At 56.6% G+C, this 27,144-nt stretch overlaps 1 protein-coding gene across 5 annotated transcripts; it reads right to left on the reverse strand.

Annotated features, from left to right (window-relative positions):
* On the reverse strand, positions 1–25,696 carry SPIRE2 (spire type actin nucleation factor 2). 5 transcript variants are annotated; one of them, XM_081216618.1, is made up of 15 exons: positions 25,390–25,696; positions 17,724–17,764; positions 13,095–13,454; positions 11,191–11,271; positions 10,940–11,104; positions 10,146–10,232; positions 9,870–9,972; positions 9,582–9,751; positions 8,811–8,988; positions 7,717–7,832; positions 5,419–5,553; positions 5,260–5,327; positions 1,290–1,317; positions 562–677; positions 1–333 (listed from the first exon to the last, which is right to left on the reverse strand). In XM_081216618.1, the coding sequence occupies exons 1-15, from the start codon at positions 25,658–25,660 to the stop codon at positions 111–113; spliced, it is 2,142 nt and encodes a 713-aa protein (XP_081072744.1). In that variant the 5' UTR covers positions 25,661–25,696; the 3' UTR covers positions 1–110. The 5 variants fall into 5 exon arrangements, with proteins under 5 accessions (XP_081072744.1, XP_081072743.1, XP_081072742.1 ...); XM_081216617.1 differs by having other exon boundaries at positions 9,849–9,972; XM_081216616.1 differs by having other exon boundaries at positions 9,840–9,972.
* Between the last annotated feature and the right edge of the window lie 1,448 nt (positions 25,697–27,144).

Genomic DNA, 27,144 nt, shown 5'->3' on the forward strand with positions numbered 1-27,144 from the left:
AGGACGCGGGCTTCTCCGCCTGGTCCGGACTAGCCTGGCTCCTCCCCAGAAGCATGGCCACCCGGGCACCTCGAAAAGCCTCTGACCAGGCAGCCAGGGGGCCACGGCCCTCACTTGAGGTCGAGCGTCCAGGTGTTCGGGACGTAGAGGGACTGGGTCTGGCGGGCGCGGCGGGGCGTGGTGTTGAGGGCGTCCACGCTCCTGCGGCTGGAGCGCACCACGTCCGCCACGAAGCCGGTGCAGTCGCTGCAGACGTCCTTCAGGATGCAGCCGTGGCTGTAGATGTGCGGGAACTCCTCCTCCACGCTCCGCCAGTGGGGCCCCTGCAGGGGTCTGGGGCAGGACGGGGCCGTCAGGGGTGCCCCCGAGTCTCCACGTCCCCCCGCGCCCACGTCAGGCAGAGCAAAGTCCATCCCGCAGCAGCTCTCCCTTGGGAGGGATTTGGGTCCTGGGCTCTGACCTCTCAGCCCCACCCCACCCCAGCACACAGGCCCCCGCCCAGCTTGCAGGTGACTGTGATGCCTGCCCACCACAGGGACGTCACCAAGGGCAGGCACGCACTGGAAGGCGTCTCTTCTCTGTGCCGGCGTGACTTTGGCGGTTGACACCCTCCGAGGACTCTCGAAGCCCAGCGTGTACACGGGGATGTGTGCAAACTTCTTAGACGGCATCTTCATCTGCAACACAGAGAGACACTCTAGGCCCCCTGGTCCCCCGGGACAGCCGCCAACACACAAGATGGAGCATTGCGGCCTGTATGTAATCAGTACTTAACATTGATGAGGTGCTCTCTCTAGGGCCAGGTGGCAGCATAAAAAGTAATGGTTTGAAGAGAGTGGCGGTAAAAATCCCTCCAACAGAAGATGGTTTCTGGGACGAGGTGTAAAGGGGTGACACCCTTTGAAATGTTCTCCTTTACCTCTGTGCACAGCTGCGTGTACGCAGACACCCCAAGCTGCTATAAAATGAGGCTTTCCAAAAACACTCAAGGAATTTGGGGTGTCAGAAGGAGGGCTTTTAGAGAAAGAGACGGGTCTCCTGGCACTGGCCTACTAACACAGAATATTTAATTTTTTAAAAAAGGGACCATTTACAAGGGTCTTTAAAAACTGCAGTTTCGGGAAGTGTAGGACTGGATCGCTCTGGAGGAAGGAGCTGAAGGAGGTGAGCAGTGAGCAGGGATCATCCGACAGGAGACAGCAGAGCCTCCACCCACCCCTGGACAGGCCCAGTCAGGCCGCAGGACGCCTGAGATGTGGGCCCTCGCTCTGACCCCAGGTGGTCCTCACCTTTATGCTGCAGGAACTGCAGACAGCTCTGGAGAGAAAAGAAGAGGGTTAGCAGTGCCAGCTGTGAGGGGTCCAGCACCCGCCCAGCACACAGGCGGGGCCAGGCTGTCCTCACCTCCTGCTCGACCCCTGGCCACGTCAGTGCTTTACTTTCATTTTACTCCCAAATCTTGCTTTTCTTTTTACTCATCTCTACACCCAAAATACTTCTGCCCCTCCTCGCACTTTCTGGGGAGCGTCTGGTCTGGAGTGGAGGGTACCTGAGCCCTCTCTCCACAACACTGTCAGAGCCAGAGGGCCCTCAAGTGAGGTGCCCAGCTTTAAGCAGTGGCTAACAGTTTTTATTTCCCATACAAGATTTCAAAAGTAAACGCCTTCTTGTTGTAAAAATTCAGACACTAGCGAGAATTTTAATTTAGACACGAGTCCTCTCCTGTAAAGCCCATCCTAGAGATGACCCCTGCTATCAGCAGTTTCCATTCTCCACATCTAAGCATAAATTAACAAAAACATACATTTAAAATAAAAGTACAGAAAATGAAATGGGGTATCATGCGTACTATCCTATAAAGATACACCAGGGCTCTTCTCCACGTCAGTACAAATTGTCCAAATTCATTTTTTAAAACAAGGGACCATGCACTCTTGCATGGATGTTCTAGAATTAATTCGCCATCAACAAACCTCTGTATTAGTTTGACTTCATTTTACTGTAGTCAGGAAACATACTTTGTATGATATGAATCCCTCTGCATTTTTGAGACTTGTTTTTTGACCCAGAATAGTCAATTTTGGTGAACGTTCCGTGTGCACTTGATAAGAACATACATCCCACTGTTCGGTCTAGTTCCTCTAAATGTCACTTAGATCAAGCTGGTGATAGTGTCATTCAAATCTCCTATGCCCTTAGGGTTTCATATCTCTAACTATAACCATGGATTTAGCTATTTTTCCTTGCAGTCTGTCAATGTCTTATTCCATGTATATTCAATCTCTTGCTAGGTGTGGAAAATGTTCAGGATAATTTCCTCCTTTTATCATTATGAAATGAACTCCTTTAACTCTGATAATACTCTTTACTCCATAGTCTACTTTGTATCATATTAATATAACAACTCAAGCTTTCTTTAGACTACTGTTGGTGTGGTGTATCTTTCTCCACCCACCTCCCTCCAACCAGTTTGTGTCTTTTATTTAATGTACATGTCTTGGGAATTCCATGGCTGTCCAGTGGTTAGGACTCCATGCTTAGGTTTGCAGGGGGCTTGGGTTTGATCCCTGGTCGGCAAACTACGATCCTGCAAGCCGTGCAGCGTAGCCAAAAAGTAAAATTAAATTAAAAATAAATTACATGTCTTGTAGACAGCAGATTGTCTCGCTTTCTTTATTCCATCTGAGAAACTCTGCCTTTTAATTGGATTGTTTACACCATTTATGTTTAATGTAATTGTTGATATAATTGGGTTTAAGTCTATCATCTTGTGATTTGTTCTCTTTTTGTCCTATTTCTTCTTTGTTCCCTTTTCCTGTTTATGCTTGCTGTATTGAGTATTTTTTATGATTCCATTTTATCTTCTTTGTTGACATAAAAGCCATTCCAGTGGTTGCTTTGGGGCTCAGTCTTCCTTCAAGTAATATTTTACCATCTCATATGAAAACTTATAACAGCATACTTACAGTCCTCCACCTCTGGTCTTAATGCTATTGTTATATTTTTTACTTACAGATATGTGATAACCCCCCAAATACATTTTTATTAATTTTTTGCATGCCTGGTAATCTTTGATTGGATGATGGGCATTGAATTTTACCTTGTTGGTTGCTGGGTATTGGTTTACCCTTTAAAGAGGTATAAGAAGATAATCTTATATGTTAGGAGTTGCTGTTCCTAGTGCTCTTATTCCTTTGTGTACATTCAGATCTCCATCTGGTGTCATTTTCCATCTACGTGGAAGACCTCGTTTAACATTTGTTCCAGTGTGGGTCTGCTGGTGAACAACTTTTTTTTGGCTTCTGTATTTCTGGAAATGTCTTTACTTTTGCCTCTTGCTGGGTACAGAATTCTAGATTGACCGTTTTTTTTTTCTTCTTTCGGTACCTTAAAGATGTTGTTCCACTGACATCTAGCCTGCAATGTTTTGATGAGAAATCTGCAGTCATCTTTCTCTTTCTCTGTACATAACATGTCTTTATTTGCTGACTGACTTCAGGAATTTCTCTTTATCACCGGTTTTGACCAATTTAATTATTATGTGTCTTGGCGTGATTTTATTCATATTTCTTGTGCTTGGGGTTCACTGAGTTTCTTGTAGGTTTATATTTTTCATCAAATTTGGAAAACCTTTTTAGCTGTTATTTCTTCAAATACTTTTCCTGCCCCCACATCTTTGGGAACTTTAATTACACCTATATTAGGCTTCTTAACGTTATCCCACAGCTTGCCAACACCTTTTTTCATTTTTAAATTATTCTTTTCTCTCAGTGTGTTTGTTTTGGATAATGTTTCTATTGCTCGGTCTTCAACTTAACTAATCTTTTCTTCTGCACATTCCTCTGAATGTCTAATCTGCTATAAATCATCCAGTGTAATTTTCATCCCAAACATTCCAGTTTTCACGTCTAGAGGTTCGATTGGTCTCTTCTTTACCTTTTCCATGTCGTTAACTTTGGCAGCATATGAAATGCAGTTCAAAACTTTTAATGTCCACGGGACTTCCCTGGTGGTCCAGCGGTTAAGACTCCACACTTCCACTGCAGGGGGCGTGGGGTTCAATCTCTGGTTGGGGAACTCAGATCCCGCATGCTGTGCGGTGTGGCCAAAAAACAAAAAAACAAAAACAAAAAACAAAAAAACCTTTTAATGTCCTTATCTGCTAATCCTAAAATCTGTGTCAGTTCTGGGTGATGTGATTGATTTTTCTCACCATGGGTCATGTTTTCCTGCTTCTTGACATGCCTGATAATATTTGATTGGATGTCAGGCGTTTTATCTTGCTGGGTGCTGGATATTTTTTTATTCCTATTCTTGAGCTTTGCTCTGGGTAACAGTCAAGATACTTGGGAATAGTTTGGTCCTTTCTGGTCTTGCTTTTGTGATTTGTTAGTTCTGGAGCAGTGTACTCAGTCTAGGGGCACTTATTCCCGCTAGTGAGGCAAGACCTTCCTGTGTATTCCACTCAGCGGCCATGAATCACAACTTTCCACCATGGCTGGTGGGAACAGACACTATTCCTGGTACTGTTCCTTTAAACCCTTAGGACAGGGTCAGTCAACTTTTCCTGTAAAAGCTCAGATAGTCAACATTTTAGGTGTGGCTAAATGAATAATAAACAGATGGGTGTGGCTGTGTTCCAATAAAACTTTATTTATGAAATAGGCAGTGGGCCAGATTTGGCCCATGGGCTGGAGTTTGCCAATCTGTGCTTCAAGATGATTCCTTCCAAACCCTCAGTAATTTCCTTGCATGTATGTGCTGAGCAGAACTCTGAACACTCAAGGGGGACCTTCTGCAGGTCTCTGGAGACCTGCTTCCTGGAGGACTCTCTCCAGAGGGGAGGACTCTAGCTGCCCGGGTCCCCTGGTTCTCAGCTTTAGCTCCTCCACTCCAGGAGCTGAACAGGCTCCGAGTCCAGAGCTGAGGCAGTCCTAGGATAGAGCTCACCCTGTCTGCTTCCCGTTGGTTGCTTGATACCTGATGTCTTGAGAACCAGTGTTTCATGTCTTTGAGGGGTTTTTTTCTTTCTTTCTTTTTGGCTGTCCTGCTTCCTGTTACCCCACCTTGGCTGAAAGTGGGGGCTGCTCAGCTGTTACGATTAAATTAAAAATTCTATCCCTTCCTTGCACGACTCACAGTGCCTGATAGATCATCCTCAGAATCGCAGGAAGCTCTACTGGACAGAAGCCTAGAGGCTTCTTACCCCTCCTTCTCATGTTAATTCACAGCCAAGGTGCATTGAAAAGGCTCACTCACCTCTTGCAAAAGAGACAGGTGGGCGGCCAGGAGAACAGTGGGAACTTGGTCCGGCAGCAGCAGCAAATCTGTACGGAAAGGCCTGGTTAGAGCCCAGTGTTGGCCAGAACTCGCCAGGCCCAGTCCTGCCCTCACCTGCCCCAACCCCGGGCCCCTCACCTTCCCCCTCTTCAGACTGCTGAAGAGCTCCTTATTCTGCAGGAACTTCTCCATCTCGGCCTTCACCAGCACACGGCGCACGTCCATCACCTCCTCCACCGTCAGAGCCAGGCTCTCCACGGGGTGGCTGAACTCCTGTGGCAGGAGGCCCGAGGGGCCAGTCTCAGGCTCTCAGGGCGTCTCCATAAGTTCCCCTCTTCCCTGAGGACCCTGGCACCTCCCTGGCCTTGGTCCACCAAGCCCAGCAGCCCCATAAAACGCCCTGCTCCTCAGCTCGGCCACGCCAGGGAGACCTACTGCTCCCTGGGACTTCTCTGTGCATGGCTACAGGCAAGGCTTCTCTGACCCGGCGCCGCCCACCCCACCGGCCAGCCCCCAGCCCGTCGACGGCCTCGCTGCACATGTAACCCTTCAGCCCGTCCCACCTTCGTTCGCAGTGCTCCCAGACCTGAAGCATCTGCCTCCAGCCTTGCTCCCCACCTGCCAACACCAGGCCAGTCAAAGCCAGCCAGAGTCCCCAGGCCCACTGTCCCTCCTCCTGGAAGCCTCCCCCACTGCCACCTCCCTCCCAGCGCCAACCATCCACTGCGACTCCGGGTCTGCCAGTCAGGTGGTTGCACCTGTCCACCTCGTCATAACCGCCCAGCCCTTTGGGCCACCATGGCGAGTACACCCTGTCCTAGCCCCCAGGGGAACAGTCCTGTGTTCTTAGCACAGAACTCCATCTCTGAAAGCGTCAGTTCCTCTTCTACAAGTGGGGCATTTCAGCTCCACTGAGAGGACGCAGTGCCTGGCGCCTGGAATCGAAACGTTAGCTACCAAGACGAGGCGGCATGGGAGGCACCAGAGGCTGGTGGGAGTTGGACAGTGTTTATGGGTCAGACTTTCAGGATTGTCCTATTTAGGCTTGTTGGTCAGCTGCTACTGTGCGGCATCGGGTGAGTCTGGGGCCCCGTGTTCTTCTCTGACCGGAAGCGTCCAGGTCCTCTGGATTCTGCTTTCTGTTTCTAGTAGCCTGGTGGTGCTGTTTATATTTGAACAATTCCCCTCTAAACCTTACGGGTGTTACACTCACTGCACACATTGCCAAGAGATCTCAAGCTGGGTGCTCGGCAGATTGGGCAGTGCACACCCTCAGGGCAGAGGTGAGGCCACTCAAGTTCTCGGGTTTGGTAGCCAAGCCGCTCAGAAGAGAAACACTCATGGGACCTGCTATTGAAACACGTCCCCCAAATCCTTGACATCCCTTTTGTCAAGACGTGGCCCCCTGAGTGAGACTCGGTGACTCATTTGTCCCGAACGGATAAGGTGGAGGTGACAGCGTGTCCCCTCCGAGACTGGGTCGTAAAGACGCCGGCTTCCTCCGGGCTCCCGGGTCGCTCGCCCCGGGGGGAGCCCCGGGGCGAGGCCGCACGGGAGGAGCTGAGGCCTCCTGCCCACAGCCGGGGGAGGAGCCTCCTTGGAGGCGGGTGGAGCCTCCAGGTGCAACGGGGGCCCTGCCGACACTCCAGCTGCAGCCTCACTCGAGTCGGAGCCAGGGCCACCGGGCCGAGCCTTCTGGGTTCGGGACCCACAGAAACTGTGAGATGATAAACGTGTTGCTGTAGCTGCTAAGTTTGGGGTGACTTTTTACACGGCAACAGATACCTAATACAGGACTCACAGGTGAAAGCGTGCCCTTCAGCTGGGGAGTATTAACAGTAACACAACCTTAACGTTTCAAAGCCTCTGAACATCTGTTCTCACTGGAGGCTCTTGGTAAAACTTCAAGGAAGCGATTAGGACAACCACACTCTGGACGTTCCTCCCCACGCCAGCAAGGTGCCCTGTGGCCCCCCAGGCACTTCAGTGTTCTCATCCCATTTGATAAAATCATGCACCACGGTTCAGGTCCAAGTGGGGACCTCAAAACATCAGCAACTGTTAGCTCTCCACAATGAAAAGGCAGACAAAATTCACAGCCAATGAAACTGAGGCGCAGAGAGGGAACGGCACAGAGTCGAGACCTGAGAAAGTGCTCTCCGGTGTCACCACGCTGCCTTCCAGGCACAGGGCGCTGGGTGTCTCACCTGTCCTGACCCCCCAGAGATGGAACTGGGCTGTCGTCCCCTTAGCAAGGCCCTTCTCCGGCCCGGGGGGCCGCAGTGCCCAGAAGGTCCAGGGGGCGGCAGCAAAGCCCAACCTGCCCAGACGGGCAGGACCCTGCACACCACTGAGGGGAGCCCTCACCCCTCCTGAGCCCAGCCGGCACACCAGCCCATCACAGCCACCCTGGACGACAGCGCCTCCGACACTCACCAGCCACCGGTGATTGGTGTCTGGGGCCTCGGAGGCCCCAGGCCCGTCCTCGACTGAGCCCAGGTCACTGCGTGGCGGGGAGCTGGGGTCAGGCCGGGACTGGACGCTGACAGAACCTGGTAGAAGAGCCGGGGGCTGTCAGGACAACCTGCAGGTGTCCTGGCGTTGGACAGCTGTGCCCAGGGAAGGGGGAGATGACCCTCCAGGCAGCAGGAGGTGATGGTGCGGTGGTTTCCTGGGGGTGAGGGGTCTAGAAGAGGACACGTCACCCACATTGAGGGCCTGTGCAGTGCGGCAGGCCACAGGGGCCTGCATCTGAGCCCCATGATGGGGCCGCGGCAGCCTTGGTCAGCGCCCCTCACCACACTTTGCCTGGAGACCCAGAGGGGCAGAGAGGGTCGGAGGGGGAAGAGAGGGTCCAGCTCCACCATGGGGGGACAGTGAGGTACGGAACGCCTGGCCTGGACCTCTTCACACCAGGAGTCATAGCCACTAAATGAGACCATCCCGAGAGGGGCCAGAAAGCAACACGGGGGCTCAAGGTAACCTTGAGGGGAGAGAAGGGGGCCTGGCCACGCCTGGTGGGAGGCACGGGGCGGGGTGGCAACCCTGTGACCCGGGGCACTTGGTGGGGCCCAGCCTTCACCACGGAGGGGACCAACTAACGCTGCGTGGCCAGCAGAACCGTACCGTCCTGCGTGCTGACCGACGGGGAAAGGGCGGGGCTCGTGACAAAACCCAGGGCACTGGTCAGGCTCCAGAGTGGTGTGTGCTACTCTGTGGGCACGTCTCCATTGACAGAAAGACTAGAAGGATCTGTCAATCGTCCATCCATCCAGCTTTCTTTCTATACACCAATATGTCAATGGCAATTATCCCTAGGTAATAGAATCATGGGAACTTTTTTTTTAAGTTTTACAATGAATATGTATTACTAATTTAATAAAGTTTTAAAAGGTGGAGGATGGCTGCCTGGGGTGATAAATACCCTTCCTGCAGGTGCGAGCTCCCTGTACCCTCTGAAGCCGCTGGGACCGGGCAGGGGCAAAGGGCGCCCGCAGGAGGGTGCCCAGGGAAGGGAGGGCAGCACCCACCCGGCTCCTGGGCACTGGGCGTCCAGCACTGCACGCTGCCCGTACGTGGCCGAGCCCGCTCCAGGCCTCCAGGGGGCTGTAGGCCAGAGGTCACCTCGCTCCGGAGCTGGGCCAGGTCGTGCTCCGAGAAAGAGCGGTCTCGCCTCAGTGTCACCTCCCCACACGGCGACTCTTCCTCCTGTGAACACGCCAGCCATCACCTCCCTGACCTCTCTGCACGCCAGTGCCTCCTGCCGGTCCTTGGGCCGAGGTGTCGGGCACAGGGGCCTCCGCTACACACTGCCCAGGCCAGGGGGAGGTGGGTGCCTTGAAAACCACACCCTGGTCTGCGGCCCCTGGAAAGTCCTGGGAGGGCAGGTCTGGGGCAGGTGGGGCCCGTGGACATGGCCACCAGCCTGGTCTCCGGGCTCAGAGGGCAGCAGCCAGGCTGCAGAGCCCCGCTGGGACATGCTGGCTTTTCACCTCCGAGGGGGGCTGCCCAGCTTCCCAGCCCCAGGAAGACGGAGCGCTCTGCTTTAGACCTTTTTGTGCAGAGGCCACAGTGGCTCGAGGCCACCGTCCCAGTGACCCTTCTGGGCCACCAAGATGGGAAAGGGTCCTGAGCCCGGCCATGCTTGCCCCCAGGGCAGACCCAGCCCCACAGCAGGACACCAGCTTCAAAGCAGGGCGCGCCCCACAGAGCTGGACGCCGGACGGACGCTGGCTGTGTCCTTGCCCCCTCCCCCTCCCCCCTCCTCCTCAGTCTTTCTTCAGGAACCCGTGGGCTCTGACCTCAGATATGTTCATCTCCTCCATCTCAGCCAATGTGGGCGCCTTGAGCAGGACCCGGGGCCGTGGGCGCTGGGCAGTGCTCCCGGAATCCATGATGGACAGGTTGATGCAGGAAGTGGACTTGACGTCCCCAGAGCAGGCGTTGAGGATGCAGGGCAGAGAGCCGAACCCTGGGGCAGGCAGCAGGTGAGGCAGGACAGGACGGGTTGGGGGGCGGAGGGGAGGCAAGGGGCAGGGGAGGGGGCGTCCCGTGCTCACCCCGCTCACCCCGCCCGTCCCAGGGCCTGCCCTCCACGGGGCGCAGCCTGCGCTCCTGCTTGATCTCTTCCAGGATCTTCTCGTGCAGCGTTCTCTGTTTCTGGGGTAAGGGGCGAAGCCTTCTCTCTGAGACCTGCAGGGGGTGTGGCAGCACCAGGTGGGGGCCGACTCCCAAGCTGGGGAGGAACCCTGCATGAGGAATCCGGAGCCCACGGCATCACAGGGGCAGACGTGGGGGCCCTGCGTGCTCCAGGGGCAGTGACTGCCCCAGAACCAACCTTCCAAACGCCCCAAGGGAGCCGGTACCTGCTTCAGCGGAGGCCGGGAGCGGATGAAGTCCAGGATAAGTTCGTGGGCATCCTTCTTCACCCTGGGAGGGATGTCCCCGTTGACCTGTGTGTGGGGTGAGGGCAGCAAGGCTAAGGGCCCATCTGCCAGGGCTGCGGCCTTGACAGGGGCTCATGCAGCCATGGGCAGCGCCTGGGCCTCACTCCAGCCTCCTTCGCAGTGGCTGTGCGGCCATGGCCTTCAAGGCCTGACCACAGGCTTTCCCTGCATCTCAGATTATTCATGTGGAAACGGGGGTCAGTGGCACCACCTCATAGGGTTGTCCTAACAATGAAATTAACTCGCACGTCTAAGATTCTCAGCGATGCTGGCACACAGCAGGGGCTATGTGAGCGTTAAATGGGACAATCCTGCAGCCTCAGCTGCTGCCCCTGGTCCCCTTGTCCCTGCCCTTGTCACACTGTGTCCCTGAAAGGACCGTGCGCCATGTGACTCCGGGCCACATCTGCCCCAGTTCAGTGGCCAGCACACCAAGCAGCGGCTCCAGCGAGCAGAGGGGGACTGAACGTGGACCCCCTTCAACACGGCTTACCATGACTTAGAGAGGCGCACCATGACCTTGAGGGGACCACCATGACCTAGAGAGGCCCACCATGACCTTGACGGGCCCACCATGACCTTGACGGGCCCACCATGACCTTGAGGGGCCCACCATGACCTAGAGAGGCCCACCATGACCTTGAGGGGCACACCATGACCTAGAGAGGCCCACCATGACCTTGAGGGGCCCACCATGACCTTGAGGGGCGCACCATGACCTTGCGCAGCTTGTAGTTCCTGGCGCGGATGTCCTGCATCAGCATCTCGAAGGGGGTGAGCTGGAACTCTGTGGGCAGGGAGTTGAACTCCTGCTCCTGCACCTTCTTCAGCTTCACTCCGTGGCGCAGCTCCCGCATGAGCTGGACCCAGAGTCGGGCCTGGGCCCCCGAGAAGATGAAAATGGCCCTTAGCCCCGGGCAGGGCTCCCGGGCTGTGCCCCGGGCCAGCGGGGGCCACGTCTTACCCAGTCCGTGCGCCCCAGGCTGTCGAGCTCCATCAGGGGCTTCTCTGACTGCGGCTCATCCTCCCGAAGCTTCTGCAGCATCTGTAAGTCCAGGAGAAATGGGAGAACAGCAGCTGTGGGGATGTGGGCCCTGCTGGTCTGTCCCCCCGGGGACGCTTGTGTACCACATGGGCTACTAGTCCACCAGCTAAAAAACGGACAAGTGGGCATTTTGGACAAGGCTTTGGGGCTCAGAAAGACATCTGCGGGAACCAAGTCATCAGCCTTGGAGCCCCACGGGAACACTTGCGCCCCACTGGCTATCTGTGGCCGCATCTCCCAGGCAAGGGCAGGGGAGAAAGCACAACCTCCACAGAGCACCCACACGGTACCTCCTTGCTGCAGGAGAATCTGGCCCCTTCCCTCACTGATCCCCCTCACTGAGGGCTTGAGACCTCAGCTCACAGGGCCCCCGGGCCCCACGCACACCCACCCTCATGGGACACCCTCGGCCGCTTCTCTGCACACGATCCCATCTGCAGTTGTACGTTTATCTGCTGCTTTGATTGCTGTCTGAATGGCTGGCTCCATGAGGCCAGAACTACGTTTTCTGTTTTCGCTTTTATTTTTTTATCTTAGTGTTTCTGGCTCCCAGCACCGTGTGACACATGCTAGGTCTTAAACATTGGTTGAATGAATAAATGAATCAATAAATGGGTAGTTGGATGGGTGGGTGGACAGCCGAGAGGGTGAGTTACTCAGCTGGTCAAGGCCAACAGTCATAGGGATGTATTTCACGAACTGGGAAAAATTCTGCCATCATGGTGAGGGCCCAAGAAGGATGTTGGGGAATGTTAGGTAGCTGTTCTATGCTGAGAATTTGGGAAGAAGCTGCTAGGTTCATTGCCCTGGATCTTGGCAGCAGCTGGGTCTCTGCTCTCACCAATCTTCCTCCCTGGAGGAGCAGCTGCCTTTAGCGCCCAGCCTCGGCCTCCCCATCCCCCAAATCACACAGAACCGGTTACCCTGGCTTTCACCCCAAACCACTTGCCAAACTGCTTTGGGACGCTCTAGAAAACTCTGCCAAGTCTCTGAGAAGCACAAGCTGTGTGATTCTAAAAATAGACCGGCGTGTGACCTGGCGGTCTCCGCAAAGGGCATGAAGGTGGGTCTCCTGTCGTTCCTGGAGTATCTCTACCTGCCCCCTGAGTAGGCTGTTTCTGCCCCAAATGCCAACCAACAGCCTCCCTCTCACCACCTCCTCCAATTTCCCAGACTTCTCTTGGGTCAACTGCTTGAAGTCTAGAGCTGTTTGCTCCTAAAACAAAGAGCTTTTATTGCCTGGGTAAGGAATTGACCTCAGCAACAGGTCAGGTGACAGAAAAGCATTAGGACCATCCACAGTGAGAGCACTGGAAGGACATCTCTGAGATGCCGGGGAAGCGTGGGGAGGGAAGAAGGCGGATGGGGCTTTGGAGGCACAGGCTGTGCAGAGGGGCCACCCCCACTGGGCTAGGATTGGGCTGCAGATGAGGGCCAGGTGGCTCAAGCAGCATCTGAATTGTCCTGCGCTGGGCCCCAGGCCCATCGATCAAAACAACCCTGAGAGCCTGCTCAAGCTCAGGGCCAGGGAAGCTGTGCAGGAACGCTTCCTGGTCAGAGGAAACGAGAGACACATGCCCATAATGGGCCAGGGTGCAACCCCCTGTGGACCGACAAAGGGACACAGGAAAGGAGGCAGGGACGGGGAGGGACAGCCTGGCCCCGCCCACCTGGCCCCGCCTCTGCGGGTGGAGGCGCCTTCATGGCCCCACCCCTTGCTCCACCCGCCCCCACATGCTCTGTCTGCCCCGCCCTAAGCCCCTCCCAGACGCCCCCATGTCCTTGGTCCCTACGGCCTGGGCGCCCCCCCAGTCTCCACTCACTTCCTTGGCCTCTCGGACCCTGGCGAGGAAGGCGCGCAGCTCCAGCGTCTCCACGAAGAGCGCGCGGCACACGGCCTGGTAGTGGGTCTGAGCGCCCCGGGGCTCGGTCAGGCGCGCGGCGCACAGGCGCATGGCCTGTGTGAAGGTGCGCACGGCGCGGGGGCCGCCCTCGGCCTCCTCCTCCTCCTCGGGGGCCCCGTAGCCCTCGTCGGCTGCCCCGCCACCGCCATCGTCGTCGCAGTCGCTGTTGGCCATGAGGTCGATGAGCCGCTCCAGCTGCGGGCTGAGCTCGCGCTCCACGTGCTCCGCCAGCCCCCAGTCCAGCGCGCGGTAGATGGCGAAGCCCAGCGACTGAACCACCTGCGGGACAGGGGCCCGCGGTCACAAACAGGGAGGGCACACACGCACAGGAGGGGTGCCGGGAGGGGGCCGGCGGCGGGCCTGGGTCCCAGCCGCCGCAGGAGAAGGTCACCACCGCGCGGCTTCTAATGGTGAAATGGAACAGCAGCTGTCCTCCCTGGGGATGCACCCAGGGTCACCCAAACGGGGAACAGGGTGCTCCCCGAGCAGCACAGCCACTGTGGAAAACTGTGTGGCAAGTTCTTGTAATCCAACACGCTTTTGCCACGGGACTGCAGCTCCTCTCTGGGGAATTGAACCAAGAGAGAGGAAAAACGTGTACCCACACAAGTCGTGAGCTGGGCAGCCGTGTGGAGCCCTGACCCCCGTGCACATCCCAGAGCCAGAACTCCAGGCTGCTGGGCTCCGCGTACACGGAGCTCTAAGCAAGACAAATCGAATCTACAGTCACCAAGGGCAGGCCCATGGCTCCCAGCCGGCATGGGGGGTGGAGGTTGGAGCAGCACAGGAACTTTGGGGACGTTGGAAAAGGTCTGTATTCTTGAGTACGGTGTTGCTTACATGGTATACATGGTCAGAACTCACCAAATGTAAAGCTTACCCCAACAACTTTGTTTAAAACAAGACAGACAGGCAACCTAATGAAACATTAGCTTTTCATATGCTATAACAGTATATTTTAAATCAGAAGAGAAAGACTAACTTATTCGACAAAGTTTGACACTGGAACTCACAAAAAGCAAGATCCCCTCCCTTAAGTATTTTAAGCTGCATGTAAATTTCAATGTATGTAAATTTAACCTGAAAAAGAAAAACCTAAAAAATAATTGTACCTCAGTATGGGGAGCAGGGCGGGGTCACCAGGGGGGCAGGTGTGTCCTTAGCTGTGGGGCCCACCATGCTATTCTGCTGGCTTTGTATATGCTTGAAATTCTTTCTCCATAATAAGTTTTTTTAAAATTTATTAATTAACTTATTTTTGGCTGCATTGGGTCTTCGTTGCTGCGCGCGGGCTTTCTCTAGTTGCGGCGACTGGGGGCTACTCTTAGTAACGGTGTGCGGGCTTCTCACTGTGGCGGCTTCTCTTGTTGCGGAGCACGGGCTCTAGGCACGCGGGCGTCAGTAGTTGTGGCACGTGGGCTCAGTAGTTGTGGCTCACGGGTTCTAGAGCACAGGCTCAGTAGTTGTGACGCACGAGCTTAGCTGCTCCACGGCATGTGGGATCTTCCCAGACCAGGGCACGAACCTGTGTCCCCTGCATTGGCAGGCGGATTCCTAACCACTGTGCCACCAGGGAAGTCCCATAATAAGTTTTTTAAAAAGTGGATTAGCACATTAGAAATATGAGTCCTGCGGTAAAGAGACCTCTTCACTCTGCTTTCAGTTTTACTTGGCGGGGAACCCTGTTTTCACAGACTGCCATTAGCACCTAGGAATCCAGGTTCTGTGGAAGACAGTCATCTGTCCCAGTGTCGTGTGCACCCGACAGTCCCTGCTTACACAGCGGCCCTGGGACGCGGGTCTGCTTGACAGGGAGGTGGAAGAACCAAGGGGAAAGCAGTTCCATGCCAGCCAGTAGCTCAGCTGAGCATAAGAAATAAGAATAAGGAAGCTGGACTTCCCTGGTGGCGCAGTGGTTAGGAGTCCGCCTGCCAATGCAGGGGGACAGGGGTTCGAGCCCTGGTCCGGGAAGATCCCACATGCCACGGAGCAACTAAGCCCGTGAGCCACAACTACTGAAGTCCGTGCGCCTAGAGCCCGTGCTCCACAGCGAGAAGCCGCCGCAATGAGAAGCACGTGCACCGCAATGAAGAGTAGCCCCCGCTCGCCGCAACTAGAGAAAGCCCGCACGCAGCAACGAAGACCCAATGCAGCCAAAAATAAATAAATAAATCTTTAAAAAAAGAAAAGAAAAAGAATAAGGAAGCTGCATCCAGTGTGGATGGCACTTTGTTTTTGTATTTGAAACTGCTTTCGTGGTTTCCCTCGAGGACAACGATGCAAACGATACACACACGACAACATGACAGCAGCTCTTTGCCACCGAACCTTTTGCCACAAGCCTTGAGGTAACCCCTGGTTTCACAGGTGGGGCAGAGGCACAGAATGGCACAGAATGGCCGCGCTGGCCTGGGGGTCGGGTTGGCCTGCAGCCTGTGCCCCGACCTTGTGCCACGGACGGAGCTGCGCCCTCACCAGGCACACGCGGGCCACCTGGCCTCCGGGGCCCTTCTGGCTTCCCCTCTTCTCTCCTGCGATGCCACCGCCCCGGGCCCCGAGGGAGTGGGCTGGAGCAGAACTGAAGGACAGGTGCGAGTGGCAGTGCTGTGCAGGGAACAGGCCTTCCCTGTCCTGCAGAGACGCCTCAGAAGACACCCTGAGCCTGGAGGGGGCGTAGGGGCGTCAGCCTGGCTTGGGAGACCGGATGCGTGGGAAGAGCAAGCCCCAGTGGGAGTAAAGTTCCAGCAAAAGTCAACAACGCTCCCAGCCTGGAGACGTCTTATCTCTGCCTCAGGAGGCGAGGGTCAGACCTGGCTCCAAGTCGCACCCTAGAACCATGAGTCAGAGGCCCAAAGGCCGAAGGCCGGTCACGTCTGACAGGTGACCGAAGGGCCAGGCCATGGCTGGTGGAGTCCCTGCAGCAGTGGGATCTCCAGAAAGCGCCTGGACGCCCCTCAGGACCACTGGGTGGGCGAGGGCCTCGCTTTACACAAATTTCCAGCGGTCCTTTCTTGGCCCAGAGGTGGGGGCCAGGAAGGAGATGGTGGGGGGGAGTGAACTCCACTCCCGCCCCCCCCGGGGGGACCTCACAGCCCCTGCCAACCACAGGGGTGGCCCTGACCCAGTCTCTCCGAAGGAGGCCACTGTGCCCCATGGGGTGGGGCAGGCGGCAAAGCTCCCCTGCTCCAGCGCAGCACAGCCTGCTGCCTGCCCAGCCTCCCCCGGTGCTCCTGGTCCCAGGCCCATGTGGGCATCACATCAGTGAAAGGGTTAACTCCACTGCAGTCTCTTATCTGATAGCTGCTCCTTAAAAGCTTCCCAAAGGCAAAGACCACCAGCTTCCCTGTAAGGAAAAATCTGGGCAGCCGGCCAAGAGTCTCAGAACCCTGAACCCCGCCTGCCCGGGCAGCATGGGAACCAGGCACCCGCAGGCCCAGTGCACCAGCCCCAGGGACCGGCCCGAGTAACTGAAGGGCCAGTGTGAGAATCTAGGCAAACAGCACAGGGGACTGCCCTGCCCCACCTCCCCGGGTGGGGCTCTCAGGTTGATTTATGAAGCTCCAGGCAGAAGGGTGCAGACTGGACCCCTACATACAAAGTTCCTTGTAAATATTTTCAAAACTGATAACAAGAGGCCTCCTTTGGAGCGGGAGGTCATGAACACAAGTCTACTCAAGGCCTGCGGGCAGCAGGAGCCAGGTGAGCAGTGAAATCGGTTCTTGAAAACACGTGGCTGGGTTTCTCCCCCTCAAATTCCAGAAAACTGTACAGCACAGAGTGCACAGCAATCCTACGGGAAATCCATGTTGTGTAAACAGCAGGGCATCCACCCCAGCCAGAGGGGGCATCTTATCACTGACATTATTAAGAATTGTCAGCCTGTGGCAATGAGAAAAAGTCCAAAAATGTGGGGATGGTTTTATTATTGTTTCTAAATTCTACACAGCAAACCATACAGCCTCGTTTGTTTGGCCTGTGCCCACACCCTTGCTCTAACACTGTGTTTAATATATAAATACGTATTTGCACAGAACTGTTTTTTGTAAGGCAGGAGAATGATAAACATCAAATTCAATTACCTGGGGGTGGGCGGATGGGACGGGAGACACAGGAAGAGGTCCTGCCAGGTGAGGTTTGCGTTCTGGGTTGGATGGGGGCTCCAGGACACTGGTTGTGGGCTGCTTTTCCTGTTTGTCCCCCAGACCCGATTCCTGTCCAACACTCTGTGACCACGGAGCCCCGGAGACCACATCACCTTTGCCCCCTCCTCCCTCGGGTCAGTGGGAGGCCCATCCAGGAGCCCGGGGGTCGCAGGGGAGAGGGAGGGAGGTGCATCACTTCCCCTGAATTTGGGGCCCACCGAGTCCACACCACCCTGGCGGGCTCCCCCACCACCGCCTGCCCTCTGGCCCCAATCTCCCCATCAGGCCCTTCCGCTAAGCCACTGAGCATTTATCTGCATCCTGCCTCACGGGAACAACTGTATAATTTTATGTGCGTTATACAAGACACCTAACTTTTAACGTGTAAAGTTTGCTTTTAAAGTACCTGGGCTTCTGTGCTGGCCGGTGACACCATCGCCGTGGACTCTGCAAGGGGAGAGAAGAGGCAGTCAGGACCAGCTTCAGCGGCCCCGGGACCCGACACACGGGGCCGGCGCCCGCCCCCCACTGTCCCCCCACCAGGAGCACACAGTGCATCACCCAAGGTCTCCATCAGAAACCAGAAAGCTGAGTCATCAGTCACTGGATGGACACCAACAAGGCCCAGCTCCGGGCTGGACACCAGGCGAGCCGTGCAGCCCTGCCCCAGGGGCGGAGGGTCGGCTGGCAAAGACAGCCCCTGCTCGCCCTGCACAGCGACCACTCAGAGCAGAGCAGCCAACAGGGCCACGGAGTCCATCCCGGCCCCTCGGGAAGCAAGGTTGGGGTCACGAGTGAAAGGGGAAAGAGGAAGTAGCCAGGGGCCAGCTCGGGTCAGCCAGGCCCAGGGAAAGCCCTCATGGTCGGAAGCCGCACACCCCCAAATCAGAGCTAGATGAGAAACCCAGACACAGTGGAAAGGGCAGGTCTTGCTCCAGAGTTCCCGACAGCTGCGCTGGGTCAGCTGGCGTCTGGCCACCACCTCTGGATTTGGGGATTTCTCCCCACACTGTCTCTGCCAGAGACTCAGAGTCCCCGGTGTTGAATTGGGCTCTAGGTATTTTATTATGTTTATTATTAAACATGGCACTGAGCTGGCATGTTTACAAGTACTCAGTCGTGTAACTGGTGTACAGCCCAGGAGGTAGATGGTTCTCGTACCCATTTCACAGATGAGGAAACAGAGGCCCAAGGGAGTGAGCTCGTTTGCCCCAAGGTGTCACAGCTAGTAAGTGGTGGTGCCAGCTGTGGCCAGGCTGGGGGACCCCAGAATCTATGCTCCAGTCACTCCCTGAGCCACCCCCGGGCCTCCCAAGAGGCCAGGCTGGACGAGACTCAGAAAACCCACCTCCTTCCACCACCTTCCTTGAATAAGGCACGCAGGACTGTGTTAGGGTATGAAGTTTAGCTGCCTTAAATTGAGGTGGAAAAAAAACACAAATCGTTGGGCTTCCCTGGTGGCGCAGTGGTTGAGAGTCCGCCTGCCGAGGCAGGGGACACGGGTTCGTGCCCCGGTCTGGGAGGATCCCACGTGCCGCGGAGCGGCTGGGCCCGTGAGCCATGGCCGCTGAGCCTGCGCGTCCGGAGCCTGTGCTCCGCAACGGGAGAGGCCACAACAGCGAGAGGCCCGCGTACCGCCAAAAAAAAAACAAAAACAAAAACCACACAAACCGTGAAATTCTCTGCTAAGTGAACCTGCTAACTCTGCAAATATTTTCAAAATGCCATCAAGAGACAGGAAGATTGCCAAAGATAAAGGGCGTTTGTGTCGCGCTGATCCATTAAATAATGGAAGACACTGCACCCCCAGCATCAGTGGAGTTAATGCAACAGTGAGCATTAACTCCCAGTGAGCAGCTGGGCGTATACAGGTGTTCGATGGTCAGTAAAAGCCTGTAGCTGTGAATGGGGGCCATGGAAGGTGCAAGGGATCACACTTGACAAAGGTGCTTCCCGGAGGTGCCAGGCCCCGAGTTTCCCTGATTTCAAGGGGGCAGGGGGCAGCCAGCCCTCAGCGCCCATCACAACCCAGCACGGTCTGGAAGGTGAGTGTTCACCAACCCAGTTGTATTTTAAGTCGCAAGGACTGGCGGGCCCCACGGTGGTTCCGTGCCCGGCGCTTTGCTGCAGAGCTAGCAAATGACTTACCGTGGCTTCAGCTGGCACAGACTCCTCATGGAGGCTGGCGCCATGGCTCCCTCTTTACAGAGGAGGAAACTGAAGCTCAGAGAGATACAGAGATTTACCAAGACCACACAGCTAACAAATGGTGGAGCTGGGGCTTCCAGGCGGAGCTGAAACAGTGGTGGGCAACCTGTGCTCAGGCGCCCTGGGCTCAGCACAGGCTCATCTGCCCAGTTACAGGGGTGCCAACTCCAGGCCACCTCCTCCTTGAGTGGGCCGCACCCGGAGGCCAAACTCCCTCCCAGGAGTCTAACAGGATCACAGCGAAACCCTAGCATCTGACACTCACTGGCGTATCTGCTTAGACGGCCACGTCCTGGGACCAGAGCAACCAGTGCCCAGTGCTCCCTTTGTGGGAGCCACGCAAATACCTCGGTCCCCACAGCGTGGCCCTGGCACTGAACCGTTGATGCTGTCCCGGGGACCAAGGACCCCTTCTGCGTGAAGACCTGGGTAGCAGGAGTGGGGCCCTACAGTGGCAGAGAGGCTGGGCTGCATCCCCATGAGCCAAGTCTCCAGGGCACACGGGTCCCCCAGGGACCCCAAAGACCTGAAGCCTCTTCTAGAAGCACGGGGCAGAACTGGCAAAGGGCCGGGTGGGCAGAGCTTACCGTGGGGTCATTTATCGTGTGACCCCAGGCACAGGCATCTCACAGGTGTCCCAGCAGGGAACACAGCTTGTCGAGGGACTGCCTTCCTGTGAGGCAATCCTTGCTCAGAGGTGAGACTAAATCTCAATGCTATCTACAAGCACACCAGCTCACACAGTCACACCCTTCCGGCGCGCACGCGCCCACCTGCCCCATGCAGTGCCTTCAGCCCTCGCCCCCATTTTCTGAAGGGGGTGCTTGGTGCTCTCTGCAGCGGAGGATGTTTCCCATCAAGAACTGTGCAGTGGAGCAGCGCCCAGGCCCCTGACTCCCGCAGTCCTGCTCTGGGCCCGTCACGTGAACCTGCGGGAGCTGCTTCCCCAGCTGTGTCTGGGGAGGTGCACAGGAGACCAGGATCACAGCCCACAAGCCAGTGCCTCCGGGGCCAGGTATGTCCCAAGGCTCCCCAAACAACCACATGGCCTCTGGGGCAGTTGCTAACAAACCCCCACTGCACAGAAAATGAAACTGAGGCACCCAGAGGCCTACGTAACTTCCCAAGGTCAGGCAGGGGTGGGCGCGAGCTAAGGCTGAGTCTCCTTGCCAGCGCTGTCCCCACCTCTCCCGGAGGGTGACTGCATGGCTGCTTTGCTTCCTGAACCTCGGTTTTCTCGTTTGTAGGATGGGCTCACAGCAGTGCTTCCCTCACTCTCCGTCTCCCAGGATGGCAAGGTGGAGCCGCTGCATCCCCAGACCATATCTTGACTGTGTGACCTCACAGGAGCAAAGGGCCCGGGAGGACCCCTGCGTGACAGCAAGGGTGCATGGTAGCTTTGGTGGGGGGTCAAGAAGCAGGACACAAAAGCCATACGGGAAGGACCTGGTTCAAAGAAAATGTTTCAACCAGAAATACTCTGGCTGCCAGGAGGAGATTCAGGGAAGTATGCTCTCCTCGGAAGCAGGATTTCATCTTCCCAGCCAGCCCCTACTCTCCTCTCACTGCTGGACACTCAGCCCTCACCTGTATGTCCATCTGTGTGGAGAGCCATTTAAAAAGACACAGGTGGGACTTCCCTGGTGGTGCCGTGGTTAAGAACCCGTCTGCCAATGCAGGGGACATGGGTTTGAGCCCTGGTCCGGGAAGATCCCACATGCTGCGGAGCAGCTAAGCCTGTGCGCCACAACTACTGAGCCTGCGCTCTAGAGCCCACGAGCCACAACTGCTGAGCCCATGTGCCACAACTACTGAAGCCTGCATGCCTACAGCCCATGCTCCGCAACAAGAGAAGCCACCGCAGTGAGAAGTCCGCGCACCGCAACGAAGAATAGCCCCCGCTCGCCGCAACCGGAGAAAGCCCGCGCGCAGCAACGAAGACCCAACGCAGCCAAAAATAAATACAATTTTTAAAAAAGATATAGGCAAGCTACAGAGACAGTCCCTGGTCACTCAGGAGGCGATCTCCCAATGAGGCCCAGCAAGTCCACCTTGAGGGCCCAGAGCCCACAGCACACGCAGGCTTGCCTGGAACACCAGGGGTCCCACTTCAGCTCCTGGGAAGGGACGTGCCGGGCCAGGAGACGTGGGAAGGGGCATCTCCAGTGAGCACAGACGGCCCCACGTACACACACAGTGAGAAACAGCAGCAGCAGGGGCAGCAACAGCAGCACGTGTGTCTCTGTGTCTGTGTGCACAGGTCCCTGGGCCCAAGGTGATGTGGGCTCCATACTGATGTCCCCTCATGAGTCCTCCCCACTGCCTGGGCATGTGCCACTCTCAGCCCAGTTTATGCAGGAGGAGTGGGGGCCCCAGCACTGCTATTTCTCCACCTACTGGGCTGGAGGTAAAGAGGTAGATAGAGAACTGGGCCCCGTGAAGCTCATGACACAGGGATGCCAAGGTCCAACGCAGGACAAACTAAATGGTCTCTGTGTTTGGAACTCAGGGCTGCAAACGAGGTGAACTGGGAAGGCCTTGCCTCTAGGCAGCGGTGGGCTGCAAGGGGGAAGCTTGACCCTGGAGACAGGGCCCGGTGCTTGGTGGGGAGGGTGGGCCTGGAAGGGCCAGTGGCCTCAGAACTACAGGCAGAAAAGGACAGAGTGGGAGGAGGGGTGCAGGGGCAGGTGTGGCCTGGCGGACAGGTCACATGAGCACCCAAGCGTGAAGAGAGGGGCCTGTGAAAAATTCCAGCATCAAAACTGACAAGAAAAAAACCCAGAAAAGCAGGGCAGTGTGTAAATTAGTGTAAGCAGAATGGAGAAGGTCGGAAGTGAAAGGAGCCCCATCAACACCCTGCACCTACCCTCCACCTGCCCAAGGGGGTTTTCATGGTGGAGAGCCTGGTGCCTGGAGAAAAGAACGTTATGTTTCCCTGCAGATGTCGGCTGGGAGGATGGGAGGTCTCAGGCAAGGTGACAGCCGAGCGCTGCTTTGGAGCAGGCAGTGTCCTGGCGGGCCTGCCCCGGAGGCATCAGGCGGACAAATGCCACTGAAAGCGTCCCAGGACCACTGACCAGTGGCCACGCTGCATGAATGGGCTTTGCCTCAGAGAACGGTCAGCACACGCACTGCAGAGATGCCTGATGGACTTTCTTGCCTCAATTTAAAAACAAAACAAAACACCCTTCCCCATCAGGAGGTTTTAATAATGGCCCCTTAAAGATAACTTCACTGTTAACATGTTTTTCTATTTTCCCACTTGAAAAAGGGGGCTTCCAAGCAGTTATGAAGAAGTCTTCAGACTTCCCGACTAGGAAGTTTACTCGAGTAAGCTTCCCCTGCTTAGCTGGAAGTGGGAAGTAGTCCCACTCGCACGCTAAAGTAATAGTACTCCTCCACACCCCCTGCCCCCCCCGCAGTATGCTAAAGTAACAGTACTCCTCCACACCCCCTGCCCCCCGCCGCAAGTCAGGTTTAGTTTGGTTGTTGATTTCTTTTTTCTTCTTTTTGGCCTCGCAGCATGTGGGATCTTACCTCCCTGACCAGGGGTCAAACCTGCTCCCCCTGCAGTGGAAGCACGGAGTCTCAACCTCTGGACCGCCAGGGAAGTCCCTAGTTGTTGATTTCTTTAAGGTTATTTTAAACGTTGACTTAATGCCTACATTTACCAGAACTTCCTGAGGGAGGATGGGAACCTCCTTCTCAACTGCGATTACAGTACGAGATAAACACGCATCTTTCAGTGAATCCAGTAATCACTCAAGTCCCAGAGAAACTCTGGGCTAGCTACCTTAGGGAGACAGCTGGTCTAAAGTTTCAGCTGATTCACAAAAGCTCAACAGGGACAGAGGAGAAAGTTCAGGGTAATCTATTTTTCTTAATCTTTAAAGAGGCAGCAAGTCACAAACCTCATCCACCTTTACAAGACGTGTTTATGGACAGAAACCAAAGATCATGTCTAAGGGAAAATGAAAGTGGGCTCCTGTGTGTCGTGGGCTGGGACGTCCCCATACAGGTCAGTGGAGAGTGGCCACACGTGAGCTTTGAAGCGCAGCCTTGGATTTCCAGTCGACCTGTGAGTATGAAGGCAGCACAAGTGCCGCTGGGCCTGCAGGGACCAGGAAGAAGGGGCTGACACATCCCCGGGGCTGGAGAGGTGGACAAAACCAGATGACCGCTGCCCCCGAGGATGGCCCTGGTGGTCCGCTGTGGAGAGTACTGACCCCACAGTCAGAGATGCAGGGACCCCTCCGCTCTGCATCTGACTGGTGGCAAACCACTTACCACTCTGTGCCTCAGCTTCCCCGTCTTTAAAATCAGAGGGTCAGACCAGGCAGGCCCGTTAGTCCTGTACTGCTCTGCAGTACCAGAAGCCACCCCCTGGGTTACACTGTTTGTCTTCAGGGATGAGGAGGGGCACAGGGAAGGTCTTTTAAGGAGGACATACAGCTTTAAGAGAAAAGCTCTTGGTGAATATGCAGACTCCAGGGCCCCACCGATGCGGAGAGGCCACCCTGGATCGTGCTCTCAGCCCAGCCTTTGAAGACGGTGGACACAGGCATTGAGAGAATCAGGGCTGAATCCAAATCCTGCCGCTTCCTGTGTGACTATGGGTAAGCCCGAGCCTCAGTTTACCCGACTGTAAAATGGGAACAGTACTGTTTGAGTCCAGCTCTTATTATTTTCTCCTGTCAAGTAAGTGTTTTTGTGCAAAACAGAGCAACTCTCAAGTGTCACACAGCTGTTAAGGGAGGTGGGAGCAGGGTTCAGAGATGAGAAGGAGCTTGTGGAGAAATAGTGACGGTCCTAGGGGGTGGGAGAGGTTCAGCGGACCCCTCCCCGTTACCAAAGGAGCCGTCGCCTCTGGCTAGCTTTGCCCTGGTCCTTCCCAGACCTCCATGAGTTTGCCCAAACCCACCCCCTCCAGCACACACAGCTGGCCTGTGTGCTCCTCCAAGGGTATCACTTTTGGGGGTAACATCATCATATGCTCCGTCCCAGCACTCTGCTTCTCCAGGAAGAAAACTTCTTTCTTAAAGAGGCTACAAATCACTTAAACTCATCATTCACCATAGACTCCAAGTATCTTTCAAGGGCTTCATTGTTGGTTCCCGTTCATGGTTCAGAGCAGAACACTAAGCAAGTTGTTCCCCAAATTTTACACATTCTCTGTTAAATCCTCATACCCACGGAAAACGAGCCCGAGGAAACCATGTGTTTCCTTTCGTGCCTAAGCGCCTGTCCTGAACCTACCAGTCCAACAAGGATCCACACCACCAGTCACTGGGTGGGAAGGTGTGAGGGCTGCAGACCCCCAGAGGAAAAAGGAAGCAGCCCAGGTGGGGAGAACCGCGGTAGGAGGGGCAGAGGCCAGTCTCCCTGCTGAAGGGCCTCAGGCAAGGAGCCAAAGCCCCCTCCCTCCTCTCCAGCCAGCAGCTGGCCCTGATGTTAAGATGGGTTTCAGGTGGGGGGGAATCCAGGAAAGGGGGGTGGTGAGGGTCCCAGGTCGGGAGTGACTTTCATGTCTAGCAGAGGGAGAGAGGAAAAGCAGGGGCAAGGGGCGGAGGTCCGCGTCCCAGAGGAGTTGCTGGGGGATCCCAATCCAGAAAGGGGAGAGGAGGGAGGAGGGCCTTCCAGTCTCGTAGAGAGAGAAGGCGGAGGAGGGGCCCCCAGTGCGGCAGAGGGCGGGCGCGGAAATAGGAGAGGTCGGCGGGTCCAGAGAGGGAAGGCGCCGGAAGCGGGGCGCCGGGTCCGGGTCCGGGTCCTGGTCCAGCAGAGGGAGGGAGGGTCTCAGCCCCTCCCCCCGGGCGGACACCGCCCCCCGCCCCGCCGCACCCCCGCACCCCCGCCACCGGCCTCACCAGCCGCGCCGGGCTCCCGCTGCGCGCTAACCGAGCCGTCCCTGCGCAGGAGGATGTCCGCTGTGTCCCGTATGCGCCGCCGGCCGCCCGGCGCGCCCCGCAGCCCGCGGCAGCACTGGAAGCACACGGCCCACGCCTGCTCCTCGTTGATGGGCTGCTCGTACGCCTTCAGCACCTCCTCCAGGGACAGCTCCCACGGTTCTGGCCGCCCAGCGCCCCCGGCCCGCTCGCCCGCGGCCGCGTTGCCGCTGGAGCTGCCGGCCCGGGCCATGGCCGCCCCATCATCGCCGCCTGCGCGCCCAGCCCGTTTCCATAACAGCCGCGCCAGGGCCGACGCGCCCGAGAAGCGCGGGGGGCGGATCCCACGCCGCCAGCCGCTGCTTTGTCATCGTCGGGCCCCGCCCAGCGCGAGCGGCCGCAGGTGAGGCCTGGGAGAGGAGGAGGAGGGGGAGGGAAGGGGAGGAGGAGGGGAGGAGGAGGGGAGGAGGAGGAGGAGGAGGGGGAGGGGAGGGAGGGGAGGGGGGAGGCCCGTGGAGGGGGTGAGGCAGGTGGGAGGGGGCGCGGAGCTGGGCCAGAGGAGGGGGTGGAGAAGCCGGGATCCGGTTGCTGGGGGGAGGGTCCGGGGGAGGGGGCGCGGTGAGGAAGGTGGAAGGGACCGGGGAGGAGGGTGCAGAGCCGGGACCCGCAGAGGGACGCTCGGAGGGAGGCGCGGTTCTCCTCGCCCTGCCCGCGAACCCACGCCGTGCTCTCACACGCGTGCCAGGCCAGCATCCAGCCCAAGACCCACCGCAGTAATAGTGGGGCCCCGGCACGTTGGACTCTGGGCTGCGGCAGAGCCGGGAGGCCCGTGACTGCAGGAGGAGCAGACGGTGCCGCAGAGCCGGCTGGCAGAGTGACCTCAAGAGTCACCGCTCAGGGTGATGAGAGGCAGAAAGAACTGAGTAGAAGCACTTAATAGGCGTCCCTTTCCAGCGAGGACACGCGGCAGCGTTAAGAGCCCCGGTGTCGGTGTCTTCGTGGAACCTGAGCAGAGGCGCAGTTCACCGGCGATGGAGCAGCGCTTCGTCCCCGGCTGGTCTCTCCCCCCGTGCGTGGGAGGCGGCACCGGCTCACAGGCTCAGCCGAGGCCTATTCAGCCCTGGTTGTACCAGGTCAGAATAACACGGCCAAACGGCCCTGGGAAATAAGAGGCAAGAAGGCAAGGGTCCGACCCTGGACCCCCTGGGGAGCAGATGTCGTGCAGATTCCTGGACATTTCTCCATGCTGGCGATATTTGCAGGTCTGAGGTGGAACTTCGAACTTGAACGTTCCCTGGGAATTCCTTACTGTCAGATAACCCCATCTGGAATTTTTACTTTTTTTTTTTTTTTTTTTTTTTGCGGTACGCTGGCCTCTCACCGTTGTGGCCTCTCCCGTTGCGGAGCACAGGCTCCGGACGCGCAGGCTCAGCGGCCATGGCTCACGGGCCCAGCCGCTCCGCGGCATATGGGATCCTCCCAGACCGGGGCACGAACCCGTGTCCCCTGCATCGGCAGGCAGACTCTCAACCACTGCGCCACCAGGGAAGCCCCAAGCCCAGTTTTTGCAGAGATTTGCTTCAGGTCACGAGGAGCAGATGTCACCATTAATGATTTTAGTGCTTTTCTAGATACGAGGAGATGCAAGAATTGGGCTCATAAAATCTTCTGAAAATATCTGGCTATCTGAAGGACTGTGGTGCCAGTTTTTCCCAGTGCCCAGAGGGCCTCTTTCCT

Source organism: Mesoplodon bidens, assembly GCF_964165515.1.
Source record: "Mesoplodon bidens genome assembly, chromosome: 18".
Taxonomy (NCBI): domain Eukaryota; kingdom Metazoa; phylum Chordata; class Mammalia; order Artiodactyla; family Ziphiidae; genus Mesoplodon; species Mesoplodon bidens.